Source organism: Anastrepha obliqua, chromosome 5, assembly GCF_027943255.1.
Source record: "Anastrepha obliqua isolate idAnaObli1 chromosome 5, idAnaObli1_1.0, whole genome shotgun sequence".
Classification (NCBI taxonomy): Eukaryota; Metazoa; Arthropoda; class Insecta; order Diptera; family Tephritidae; genus Anastrepha; species Anastrepha obliqua.
The window spans coordinates 98406175-98420181 of record NC_072896.1 but is presented as its reverse complement, the minus strand read 5'-3'; the positions used below and the strand labels follow the sequence as shown (position 1 = coordinate 98420181).

The 14007-nt window shown below is 35.3% G+C and overlaps 1 protein-coding gene across 1 annotated transcript in view; it reads left to right on the top strand.

Annotated features, from left to right (window-relative positions):
- Positions 1-11365: 11365 nt before the first annotated feature.
- The window catches only part of LOC129248188 (insulin-like growth factor-binding protein complex acid labile subunit), a 62229-nt gene continuing 59587 nt past the window's right edge, over positions 11366-14007 (top strand). Inside the window, exon 1 of the mRNA XM_054887650.1 lies at positions 11366-11495. Within this exon, the coding sequence (XP_054743625.1) occupies positions 11366-11495 (130 nt within the window). The remainder of the gene's footprint in view (positions 11496-14007) is intronic.

Genomic DNA, 14007 nt, shown 5'->3' with positions numbered 1-14007 from the left:
TGTTTTGTTGCACATGGGATTGCGGTGCACCTTCTTGCGGTGTCTTCTGTGAAGTTCACTTAAAACACAGCAGGCAGCTTACTTTGATTTACCGTATTCGATTACATCCAGCAAGCTTTCAGACATACAGTCACAATCACACACACACACACAGACGGAGACCTATTTGTATTTTCGTTGATGATTGAAGCCTATCCTTTGAGTGACATGAGCGCATCAACTGTGGCAATGGCACGTGTAATTGACAAACAGATCCTATTTCAAGCTCAATGCCTTACTTCCGCTCCTTCAGCAGCCAACTCATCATCTGCTGTTAACTTTTATTTTTATTTTTGCATATATTAAAAAGAAACAAAAAAAAACAACATTACTTAGCTTTGCTATCGCCATTCACCGTTCACAACTAACCATTCAATGCTTTGCCAAATGCCGCATACAATTTGCTACCTCTCAGCCGGCATTTTATGCTAAACTGCTCAATTTCGTCGTTACCATTTATTCGCCCATACGCGCCCACACACATTGATACTTTAACAGTATACTCGCCCGCACACTTACATGCAACAACAAACAGCCACTTAGCTGACATACTAAAAGCCGCCCCCCCTTATAATCTTTATCTTTGCTATACTGTTCGCTTTGCTTTTGCTTCTACTTTTGCCTTTGACTTCATCGGTGTCTAAGTCGATGCTGCTTAAGTGCCGCTCGTTGTTGAAAGTTGATATCGTCAACATTTCAACAAAATTTCTTGCTTAATTTTTTTTTAACCTCTTTCTAACTGATATAGGGTATATTGTTGCCGGTGCTTCGCCCACTCTTTTTTGTCGCTAGGGTAAAACGCCTTTATGCAAAAGCAATTACTAGTTTAGGGTTTTCCTATAAGGGCATAGCGATGTGTAAATGAAATAAAACAAGCTGTGTGTGAGATAGTGGTCAACTTATTTTCTGTATTCAAAAGGCTGTTATTTATGGGTTATGGAATCATTCACATGTTCGACTCGGCTTCGCATGGCGGCTCGTATTTGTGTGGCTCTATTTCGAATATCTATACTGCTTGGAAGTGCATGAGTAAATGGATGAATGATGGCTTGCACTTTCTTCTTTCGAAGACCTTTTGTGCCCTTTACTCTTCACAATACCCCAGACCCAGTCCTATCAAAAAGCGTTGGCGGTGTGTCTCTTCCGGTAGTAGCATACTGACATACTGTCAACGTCAAAAGGATGTGTACACCACATATTGATAAATTTAGACTATTTGTTTATTTATTTTGTATTTTCAATTAGTTTTTATACAAATATATTTCATTCTACATCAAAAACTGTATGAAGGAATGGTGCAGACTTAGTATTTTTCATAAAAATTTCAAACATTTTATTGAGAATTTTTAGAAAAATTTCGAGTATGCAGTTTTATAGGTCATTTAGTTTTGGTGTAGTAAAATGCAAATCCTATTGATTCTGGACATTTTTTTCTGCTGACGATGTTAGATATTTTCTTCCATATAAAAAAATGTGGAGTAGGCGTTAACTGGAGAAAATGCACAAGACCGTTATCGAAAAAAATTCTCAAAAATCAGTGTGATTTTTCACCAACTCAGAACTTTGCACAAGACCGTTATCGAAAAAAATTCTCAAAAATCAGTGTGATTTTTGACCTACTCAGAACTTTACCTAAATTTTACTTGCACTTAAATTTTATGAGCTATGAAATTGCATACTTGAGTTCTTTTCAAAAATTCTGAGTAGGTAGGTAGGTCGGTAGGGTCGCTGTCGCAATGACGCACTTAGACCCATCGTAAATATATAGTGATACCATTGGAACTTACCCTTACACTATGGGTTAGTTTTTAAGTCATTACGTAGCTTTTATAAACGAGTTTTAGATGCGCTACATCTGTCAAGAACGCAGTACCAAGAGTACGAAGCCTCCTTCTGGCTAAGCCTCAAACTCACATAGGAGGTGTCTGATTATTTCCTCTTCTTCTGTGTTAAGACAGCTTCTACAAAAATCGTCGTAAGGGAGTCTTAACCTTCTGACACGGTTACCTATTAAACAATGACCAGTTAATACACCTATCATATTTATTGTAACTTCTCTTTAAATCTCAACAGGCTTTTTGAGCGACCTCTGTTCCATTTCATCCATGTCTGTTTACTTAGTTCGCATGGCAAATCCTCACTGCCAAATTGTATTTACCACGGTGATGGTTTACCTATTTATTTGTAATTAACAAGTGGATATAGGCATGGGTATCAACATTTTATCGAATTGGATATCAAGAGTTGTTCCAATTCGAACAAGTTCATCTTAATTCTGAGCAAAAATTTTGAAATTTTATGAAAATTTGCCGAGTTCTAACAAATGTTGAACAAAGTTTGAAACATTGACTTATATGATTTTTATTTCGGATTGAACTGTGAAGAATGAAGTAAAATTGAAATTAAATAGACAATAAATAAAGAAAACAAAACTTGCCAATACGTGGTGGACAGTTTCTTTTGGAGTTGGCTGTATTTTTCACGTCTTCTTGCAAGGGCAATGCAATGCGTTCAAGAAGGAAGTTGATGCTGTTTCCGCAGATAAGTCACAGAATTGACTGGAGTCTGTGTATAAGGATGCCATTAAGCATTCTCAGTTTGCCTTTCTGGAGGTGCACGAGATGATTATACAATGAGCCCAATAAGGTGTAGCTCTACAGTTTCATGCCAGTTTGACCTTGGAGGCTTTTGCTACCTGTTGTTATGTTGATTGTGAAATCGGTTGGGATTTATTATACATATTTTCATAGGCCTGTGATTTCAGAAAAGCTTGCAGAAAAAGCTTATTTGAGTCAAACTGTATTAGCCTTAGAGCCAAATTTACCTCACTTCCGTGAGATATAAACATTTCCTAAAATTATTTTCTTTAAATTTTTATCATTTATATGTGTTGCACACATTCAGCAGAGGCTATCAAAATAACATGGCCGCCAAGATTGTCTCTACATCGTTACGCCCCTATTGGAAACCCCTTTATATATGTATATTCATGTATGCATTTATACTCTAAGTCAACTTGAGTTTACAAGCCGATTGACTTAGCTGATTTGTTGTTTAGTTTGGTGTTGTTGGTGGCACTTGACAGCTGATTGTTGGCTTTTAGTTGTTAGCTGTTTTGACTGTTTGTTGGTAGGTGTTTGTCGTTAGCTTTTAGCTGTTGGCTATTAGTTGTCATTGCGAAATTTCACAGCTAGACTGTTGATAAAGTTTTCAATGCTTAACGACTTAATTTGTGCTTTATTCTGGCAGCTGCCAACATTCCTCTGCAATGTGTCTAAGCGAGAATGTATGTGACGTAAATGCATATTTAAAACTGGTATTGTTTTTGTTATTTTTGTGCAAGTATATAGAAGATAATTGAAATTGCAGCTTCCTTTTACAAAAATTGTTAGTATACTAAGGATTTATTAAAATTTCCTGAGACCTTAGGTGGCTGCCCCCGCAGAGATCCGATACCTTGTTTTAGATTCCTGACTCAAATCTCACAAACGGCTTGAGTTGGAAAGTATTGGCTTGGCGGTCTAAATTGCACCAAAATTGGCGAATGAGAGACTTATAAAGTGTTTTTTTTACATTATAAGAAGACGAAATTCAATCTTCAGCTGCTCACCCACTCCAAAGTATTTAACTTTTGATTGTAATTTAAGTGAGATGTCCGCTTTAATTTAAAGACTGCCGCTGTTGGCGTTTGTAGTATGGGTAGAAAAGGGAACTATTTTCTACTTCAAAATTACACGACAACGTGAGTGGCAACACATGGATGTGCCTTTTAATGAGCTACCTAATTTTTTCCCCTTGCACCAACAACTTTAGCCGTTTTATAGCATCCCCTTTGTGTCCGAAAAATAAATGTGTAAAATTGAAAGGTTTAGTTTCTGATAAAAAAATTGTTATTCAGGATTTTGGTGTAACATAAGAACATCCAAAGGTTAATCAAGTCAACATATTAACTTAAAATTTGAAATTTTGCGCATTCCTGCATCTAACTTCTCCGAGTAAAAGTCTAAAGAAGTAAATAGGTAAGAAAATATTCTGACGGTTGTTAAGGCCGTTGTTTTTAATGTCCCCAGCATAGGACAGAAACTGCACGCTCTTTGACGCTAAGATGATACCTGAGCGATGAGTTTTAGAAACTCGAATTTACTCATCAAAAATTTACTGAAAAATTTATTTGTAAGAAGCTCATCCTGAAGGGATCACAGTTTTGTACGTGCTGCTGGTTGGTGTCTTAGCGTCTCAAATATTTTTAAAAGCCTTCCTCGTTTTAGGTGGATAGCAAATTTAGAGAGTTATGAGGTTAATTCACAATTTTTAGAAACATTTTTGTCGTACCTCGCCAGGCAATGGCAAGCCTCCGAGGGTATATCTACCATGAAAATGCTTCTCATAAAAACGATTCGCCTTTCGAAGTCGGCTTAAAACTGTAGGTGCCGCCATTTGTAGAACAGCATCAACTTAACAGGAGTGCACGCGCCAAGTATTTTTTATATTTTTTTATGGGGAGAGTTCTCTTTTAGGCTGCCGAAAGCGGTCTTAAAGTCAACAAGTTGAGAAGATGTGTATCGTGGCTATTTATCAAGAATTTTTGTACTGCAATTATATTATCCTTATTCAAGTTTTCATGTCGAAGGCTACTTACAACAACAACATCCAATAAATTCGTTGATCATCGATAGAAACAGGCAGAACCCTATGAGCTAAGTAGAGTAATTTCATTGCAGCTGTTGATGGGAACAGACGAGCCTCATGGGCAAAATTGAGTAGACTGACTCCTCATTAGTTGACGCAAGTTGTAGAACTGCACTGCTTGTAGAATCAACAGAGCATAATTAAGTTGCAATTTATAGGCACACAAATTGATGTCTATACTTCACCAGCTTCCCACCTTCATACTTGAGCAAATTACCATTTATTTGATTATTTTATTTTACCATTTTTACGTAAGGATGGCCGACTCCGTCATCTACGAATGAAGGTTTGGATTTCGGTAAATCAAACCTAGGACAGCCTAGAGTTTGTAACACTGCTCTATAACTATTATTTATTTCTTCCTTTACCTCCTATTCAGGCAAAGGGTGCCAAATGAAAAAACGTTGCTCTAAAATGAGAGTCCAAAAGCATTTCGTATGAGTGTAAATATTATATCGAATTGGAAAATTACTTTAAAGGGCACAAAATAGAAAATCATTATTATATTTTTCGAGAAAAGTAAAGGCCCTTCTTTCAAGCTAACCTCGTAGAACGCATCGAAAATATCTTCCACCGAATCCAGTTCTAAATTAGTGAATCTCCCTGTATGATAAGCACAGTAAGTGCGAGGGTGGCTGCATACGCCGTGATGGAGATAAGTAAAGCTAAAAAGTCAATACAATTTTTAATTTTCGGAGCTATCAACCATGCGCCGATATCATGTCAAGCGATTCAAGCATTTTGGTCATTGTCGTTAAGCTTTCTAAAAGTTGGTTTATTTCGGTATAAAAATAAATAATCTGGGCAAATTTTTGAAAGTTTTGAAATTTATTCAATGTCGAAAATTTTAGTATGCAGTTTTTTAGAGCGAAATATTATCCGCTCATTTTTGTGAAACTTGTTTCTTAATTTGCTAGGAAAAACATAAAGTCAAAACAAAAAAATTGGGAAAAAAATTCTAATTTTTTGCTAAACATTTTTGGGAAAAAATTATAAAATTTTGCTAAAAAAAATTAGTTAAAAATTATAATTTTTTGTTAAAAATTTTCGAAAATTTTGGTATACATTTTTCTAGAGTGAAATATATTCGGCTCATTTTACCAATTTCGTAAAATTTGATTTTTAATTGTTTAGAAAAAGATATGATGTAAACAAAATTTTGAGAAATTTGTGTTCAAAATTTTCTGGAAAATGTTATCATATTTTGTGTAAAATGTTTGTAAAAAAATTTTAGTTGTTTGTAAAAAATTGTTAAGGCAAAATTTTTTATTGAAAATCACCACAATCTGATTTTTTTCCGATATATATTTTTATATATCTTTATATATATATACAGGGTTGGCCATATTAAACTGACCCATTGAGTAACCCTATAACTTTTTACTGTAATTTGAAATCTAAGGTTTACGTCAACAAGCCAAAGACACTAGGCGCACTTAAGGCCAATATCCGACGGGAAATAGCCGCCATATCGGCCGAGACGCTGGCCAAAACTATGGAAAACGCCGAAAAACGGGCACATTACGCTATACGAGCTAAGGGCGACCACTGGCGCTATATCATATTCAAAAACTGATGTAAACGAATCTCCTTGAACTAAATTAAATGTTTTTCAGAATGAAACACAAAAAAATGTTTCTTTTTCCATATTTTTTTAATAATCACATGGGTCAGTTTAATATGGCCAACCCTGTATATATATATCTTTTATATAGCTGTGGCCACTAATTCCTGCAAGTTGCGTAATCGGATCCTCATAACTGTTCGAGTTGTATTCAAGTACGTACAGTGAATCAGTACAAAAACTTTCTAGCGAAGCGTTTATCTACCATTAGCACTGGTGTTGACATACCTACATATATTCAGTAGCGGTTTCATATAAAGGGTGATTAACTTAGAGGTATTGGATTTCAAATTGAAATGAAAAATTCAAATTGGTCGGGAAATCTTTATTAATTTTGTGTAGAACCATGCATGATATTTGTTTTTTAAAGATAATCACTTTCAAATGTTGCCGCAACTTCGTCGTCATTCAGCCATCCGTGAATACCAATTTTGAATGACTCACTGGAGGACTATGGTCTCGTATTTCGGGAGTAACTTTAGTAATAATGGCTTCCAATACCTCAATCGAAGTTGGTTTATCCAGAAAGCATTTAGACTTTACATACCTCCACAAATAAAAGTCCAAACGTATGATATCTCTCGATCTTGGTGGCCAATCCACTGGTCGGAGATGAAAGGTAATTTGCGCAGCGGAACCACGACGCAGTAAATCCATTGTTTCATGGTCTGCATGACAAGTAGCGCCGTCTTGTTGGATCCAAATGTTGGGGAGATCACCGGCTTCAATTTCCGTCATCAAAAAGACGTTCATGATGGCGCGATAGTGTTACCCATTCACTATTATATTGGAGCTAGCCTCTTCTTTGAAGAAATATAAGAAGTATGGGCGGATGATTCCTCCATACCATAGGCCGCACCAAACAGTTGTTTTAAATGGATTTAGTGTCTGTTAATGAATAGCCTCGGGTTGCTCTTGAGCCAAAATATGGGAATTTTTCTTATTGACGTAGCCATTAATCCAACAACGGGCCTCAACGCTGAACACCATAAGTTGGCCTGAGCACGTGATGAACACTTTTTACAGAGCGTTGATTTTCGTAATCCCATTTTTCGATTTGTATACGTTTGTTGAGGCGTACGTCTTTCCATGATAAAATGTCAATGAATACTGAAAAAAGTATGTATTTATTTTGGCAGTAGTGACGCGTGATTTGTCAAAAAGATCTTATTGGAAAAATTATGTCCAATCTGACCACCCTTTATATTATTATATTCAACGAATATACAAAAACGCTACAAAACGATAGCACGTCAACATTTTAAACAATTTTTTTTGTAAAGGTATGGCTAACAAAAAAAAAAATATATAAAAAAAAATTAAAAATTGAGGATTTCATAAAAGAAAAAATTGTAAACAAAAAAATGTAAAAAAATTAAAACACATTCCCAAAATATTTCACACAACTCCATATGCAATTTTACAGCTCATTAAATTTTGGTCTAACAAAGTTTGAAGTTTGAAGTTATTACAGTAAAAAGTTCCTTTAGTATTTTGTAATTATTTCCCTTTACGTTGATGCACATTTTCTTCATATGACAAATGCACGTCGTGTTTTTTAACTTTTTTTTAGAAATTCTGATTGAAAACCTGGAAATTGGGATGAAGCGTGTGGAGTTTTTCTATATTTTGAATAAAGTTTGAGACTTGGATTTATATAGTTGGATTAGATTTATGTTGTTAGACAATGATTTATATAAACTTTATAAAAAAATAGTGAAAATAAAAAAAAAAAATGAAAAAGAAAAAGAAAAATAATGAAAACTGGTTAAAATAATAATCTATTTTAGTCTGTTGCATCTGTATACATGAGTACATTTTTAGGCATGGTTTATTGGAGAGCATTTTAAGCTCGATTTAATATATATCAAATTGATACTGCGATAGTGCAAATAACTCTGACAGGTTTAGGTCCAACTTCCGTTACAAATAAAAATAGAGGATTTTACGATGCCATCACATCTCGGGTTTTCGTTGCCTAGGAATGACTGCCTGTAGACACAATTCTGCTGCAATTTTGTAGTTTCATGCCCGATAAGTTGCACCAAAATCTGTATAGGAATCGATTTCGCACAGCCTTAAACTAACTAAGTACTTGCCGCGCGCGTATGTGGGATGAAGACTTAAATTTCAAATCAGAATCACCTACAATTACTGGTTCAGTTTAATTTTCAAGTGGTATGTGATTTTAAGCAGTATGTACTCGTATGTATGAAACCGTATGTATGTAAGAGCATATGTATGTATGTGAGTAAACTTTCGAGTATTCAACACAGAAAAACTAAATATTTAGTCGTTCCATGAGTGAAATTCTTTAGTGTTGACATAATTTCGCACCGAATTTGCAATGCAAATCAATTTGAGTTCGACACATTTGTATTTCTGTGACTGTTCTTCTATTTATTTAGATGTTTGGCATTGGGAAAATAAATTTGCTAGCGAAATGCGCGCCACAAGCGCATTTTTAAAGGAGTTCATGTGAAAAGTATGCTTGAAAAGTTCAAATTTATAAGCACTTTCACACATTTCGATTGGGTGAAGAGCGGTAGCGATTGTGATGAAAGGTGATGCGATATTCAAGTGCATATTCGAGGATGTTGACGCATTCGCATGGAACCAGTTGGTTGACTGGCGTCAATTTATTTGGAAATATTCTACTTATGACTTTATTTCATCACATCGTCTGTTTACAATGTTCCAAAAATTATTTTTTTTATTTTATACGAAAACGTTATAAAGGGTGGTTAAGTTTCAATGGCCGGTGTTGATTTTGAATAAAATACAATTTTTTTTTGGAAATTATTGTCATTTCTCTTTATTATGATAATGTTGGTATGGCTTAATTACGTATGAAACAAAATATCGGCCAAAAAGCCGCCGCGGCCTCGGCGGCACACCTCCACTGATGGTGAAAATTTTCGATGACGCTGAGGCATAATTGTGGTTCTATGCCGTTAATGTGCCGAACTATCTCATCCTTTAGCTCTTGAATTGTTGCTGGCTTATCGACGTACACCGTTTTTTCAATTAACCCCAAAGAAAGAAGTCCAACCTAACCAACCACACTTAAAAGTCAACGACACCGTTTTTTTTATTTTTTTTTTAACCCAACCTCACCACCAAACAAAAAAGAAAAAAAAAAAACGGTGTCGTTGACGTTTAGGAGTGGTTCACATTCAACATCGGCCCTTGAAATTTAACCACCCTCTATGTAAAGGTTCAAACTTTTGTTCAAAATTCTCAAAAATTGCACAAACTTCAAAAAGTGTTCATAAAAATTGTCATTTTCTTAGGCAGAAAAATTTCTGAGTGCGCAGTTTTATAGTTCATTCGCTTAAAAATCGCGTTAAATTTTTATAATTTTTTTTGCATACATTTCCTTTCATATAAAGGCTCTGGAAAATGGTTTTTATGTATATGGAAAAAAATTTTCAGAAAGAAGACAATTTTTTTGAAATTTGTTAAAATTTTATAAAGGGTGTTTTTTTAGAGGTTAGGTTTTCAAGATGAAATAAAACGTATATAATTTAATGTTATGGCCAAGGATTTAGCTTTATTATAAAGATAAGGGTTTGCCATTATGTTTTCAAAATGATTTCGGGCAAGTGGCCGCCGCGGCTGGCTCGAATAAATTCCAGCCGAGAGGCCCAATTTTCGACCACTTTTTGCAGCAATTGGGGCCGTATGTCAGCAATAACGCGCCGAATATTCTCTTCCAAGACGTCAATCGTCTCGGGCTTATCTGCGTAGACAAGCGACTTCACATAGCCCCACAAGAAATAGTCCAGCGGTGTTATATCGCACGATCTTGGAGGCCACGCCACAGGTCCACGGCGCGAGATAATGCGCTCACCCAAAGTTTCCTTCAATAAATCGATTGTTGCGTTGGCTGTATGGCATGTAGCGCCGTCTTGTTGGAACCAAAGGTCGTCCACATCAACATCGTCCAATTCAGGTACGAAAAAGTAATTAATCATGGCTCTATAGCGCTCTCCATTGACTATAACATTATGGCCGGCTTCATTTTTAAAGAAATATGGACCAATGATTCCCTCTGCCCATAGAGCACACCAAACAGTGACTTTTTGAGGATGTAACGGCGTCTCAGCAATAGCTTGTGGATTATGTTCACTCCAAATGCGACAATTTTGCTTATTGACATACCCATTCAACCAAAAGTGAGCTTCATCGCTGAACAAAATTTTCTTGTGAAAATCGGGATGCGTCGCGCGAACCGAACCATTATTTTCGTAATAAATTTGCACGATTTGCATACGTTGTTTAGGTGTAAGTCTATTCATTATGAAATGGCAAACCAAACTGAGCATAAATCAAGTGACAGCTGTCAAAAAGACCATCTACGAAAAAAGTAGTGCCAACTTGAAAACCTAATCTCTGAAAAAAACACCCTTTACAAAGCTTGGAAATTTGATTTATAAGGTTTTTTATATAAAATTAAAAAAAAGTGGCATGGGGAAAAAATGTGGCATGATTTAGTTATGTGATAGAATATTTCATTGGCCACTATGCGCCCAGTGATCAGCGCAATAGCAATTAATTATCATCATATTTCAATCAGGTTAATAACTCTCTGGTTAGTAAAGAACGAAGAGAAGTGAAATGCTTTGTTTTAAGTTGCAAAATTATGCAAAATCACTGCAGGTTTTCTACTTCTCAACATGCAGCTACCCCCACAGACAAAACGCGCGAAAGCAAACTAAGATGTGGCACTGTGATGCAAGCAATGTTGCCATTCATGGGCGGTGCATACCATTCCTTCACAACAACTCCAATAGTGCATTCAATCTACTGTTGTGCTATTGAAATGTTCGACCCTTTGCATAATTTAAACTCATTTTAATTTTATATAATTTACTTCCTCTTAATTACGCAATAAGAATTTATGGTTCACTTCTAATTTTTTATGCACTGCTTAGCATTTATACACTGATTTTTATATAAAAATCATTCGACACCGTCTAACCAACCAACCCTTCTACTATTTCGTTCCAGATGCTGCTACAGTGGTTCGTGATCTGCCTGCTAGCTATGCCTGTGCTGACGGGCACCGGTCGCAGCTGTCCAATAGAGTGCACCTGCAACTTAGATGAGCAAAATCGCCGACAGGTGCTTTGCACAAAAGGTGAGTACTTGAAGTGGTTGGGCAGAGATATTCCACTGAAAAAAAAAAACAGAAGCATAATGGTGGCATAATGATTTCGTAAAATTCGCAAACAAAATCCTTACAGTTCATATACCTCCAATTCAACTTAATGCTGTTCTTGCTGCAATGAACAGGTTCTCTTAAATGAGAGATAATAAAATTGAACAGTAAGAAAAAAGTGAATACTTATAACAAAAGATTACTATTTTATCACGATAACGGTAAAACGTACAAATTGTAAATTGTTTTTCGTTTCTTAGAACAAAAGCAAGCAGTGCATAATTGCAGCCACAATGAGCCGCTTCCGAGTAATGGCCTCCAACTACTGCCCTTCGATGGGCTCTTCGAAAATAACTACGCTGAAATGCGTTCAGACAATGCAAATTTGAATGCGAATACGATGTGAATGTGAATGGCAAGAACAACACAATAACAATCCGTATTAATAGACTGCATCCTTATGAAAATCTGTGTTGTGCGTTTTCCTTCAGCATCAAAAAAACAGGCGTGCCACAACAACAACTAAAAACAATCGCATAAAAAATCATGAGCGGAAAATGTTGAAAGGCAAAAAATTTAAATGCAACAAGAATGAGAAAACCGAAAGAATGAGAATTAAAAAAATTCCAAAAAAAACAAAAAACAAATGCATACAAAACTTAAAATTTGCATATTCCAATGTGCGCGCTTATTACATGGATATGCGCACATACATCTGCGTTCACAAAAATAGCAGCATGACATATTGTGGCCGGCGTAACCGAATGGGTGGACGCGTGACTTCGGTTAGGGATGTATGGGTTGTGCGAAACTCCGTGCATGAAACAGCAAAATGATAGGAAAAGTTTATTCTAATTGCGGTCGCCTTCGGCCGACAATGACAAACCTCCGAGTTTATTTCTGCCATGAAAAATCTCCTTCGGAATCGGCTTAACACTATAAGTCACTCCATTTGTGGAACAACAACAAGACGCATGCCATAAATAGAAGAAGAACTCGTCCAAACACCTAACAGAATTGTACGCGCCAATCATTTACTTTTTTAGGGATTTTTTTATTATTTTTTTTAATAATATTATTATTTTTTTTTTGTTGTAGATATAGTTCACACTGCGCAAAACCCATATAACTTAGTTCCAGACCTTGTAGAAAATTAAAAAAAAATTTGAAAAAATTTTCATCCAAATTTCAAACATTTTGGTCTGAAGTTTTACTAATAAACAGTTTTGTGCCTCATTCAATGTTAGTGTAATATTGCTCGATTTTAAAGTTGCCCATAGTTCGCGTTATTTTTGGTAATTTGTTTTGTCAACGATGTTATTTATGCATTTTTTTCCATAAACGAGCGCTCGACATTTTTTTATGTGGAGAAAATGTTCGCGTCCACCAGCAAAAACAAATGTCAAAAATCAACCGATTTTTGAGCCACTTCAAACTAACACTTATTTATACAAAAATTGTATGTACTAAAATATTGTGTACCCAGAACTCTTCAAATTATTATTAAAAAAATTGAAACTTTTAAAGAAAATTTTTCAATTTTTTTTTTTAATTTTATATAAAGTTTCAAATATTTCGTAACTTTCCTTTTTTTTTGTTGTAGAATTAACTAAATTTTTATCAATTAAAATGAACAACGTTATAAAAAATAAATAAGTAGTAGAAAATTCCATATGTTGCGCTGCTATTATTGTGAACCCAGCTGTGCATGCATACCCACATACGATACAAATCTTCTTTTCTATACTCGTATGCATGGGCGGCAATAGCAAGCGATGTGTTTTGGGGAAAATATAATCTGCAACGACTTACAGTTGCAAGGATAAAATGCAAAAAACTAAACAGACAAATACAATGTAACTCAATGGTAGATGTAGCAGATTGCAGGCGTGTCAGCAGCGCTCCGCCGTTGAGCAAAGAATATTTTTTTTCTGAACGCATGTATACAGGGTCTTTCAAGTAAGAGTTTCTTAATTAACAAGTGCTCCATTTTGATGGGTGTTAGCTGTGAAACAGCGTCTTTTTTGACAGAAGTCAAGCAGAAAATCTACAATTTTCTAAATTGGAATCGATTTTGTTAGAGTAGCGAGTAAAAATAACTAAAATCCTCTACGAAATTGAGAAAAGTCTAAGTCTCGATCAGCTGCGGATATTTTCGGTGGCTTTAATCGCCCAACATAGCACAGAGTAAAGAAACTAATCGACAGAAATATGTTAGATGGCCCCATACAAGCCATGATAATACCATTACCGCTGTAATGGACAATAGTGATGAAGAAGAAGTTTTCATTATTTCATTTCCATTTGCAGCATTAGAGATTATCTGCAACCGCTATTTAGTGAATACGCATGTAGTTCTTAAGCTCTTATCCTCCAAACCTTTAATAAAAAAAATAAAATGCTAAAATTTTTTGTTTAAAAAATTTGCTAAAAATATATAAGTAAATAAATAAAATTAATTTAATAATTCTTATGATATCTCCCTATTTAG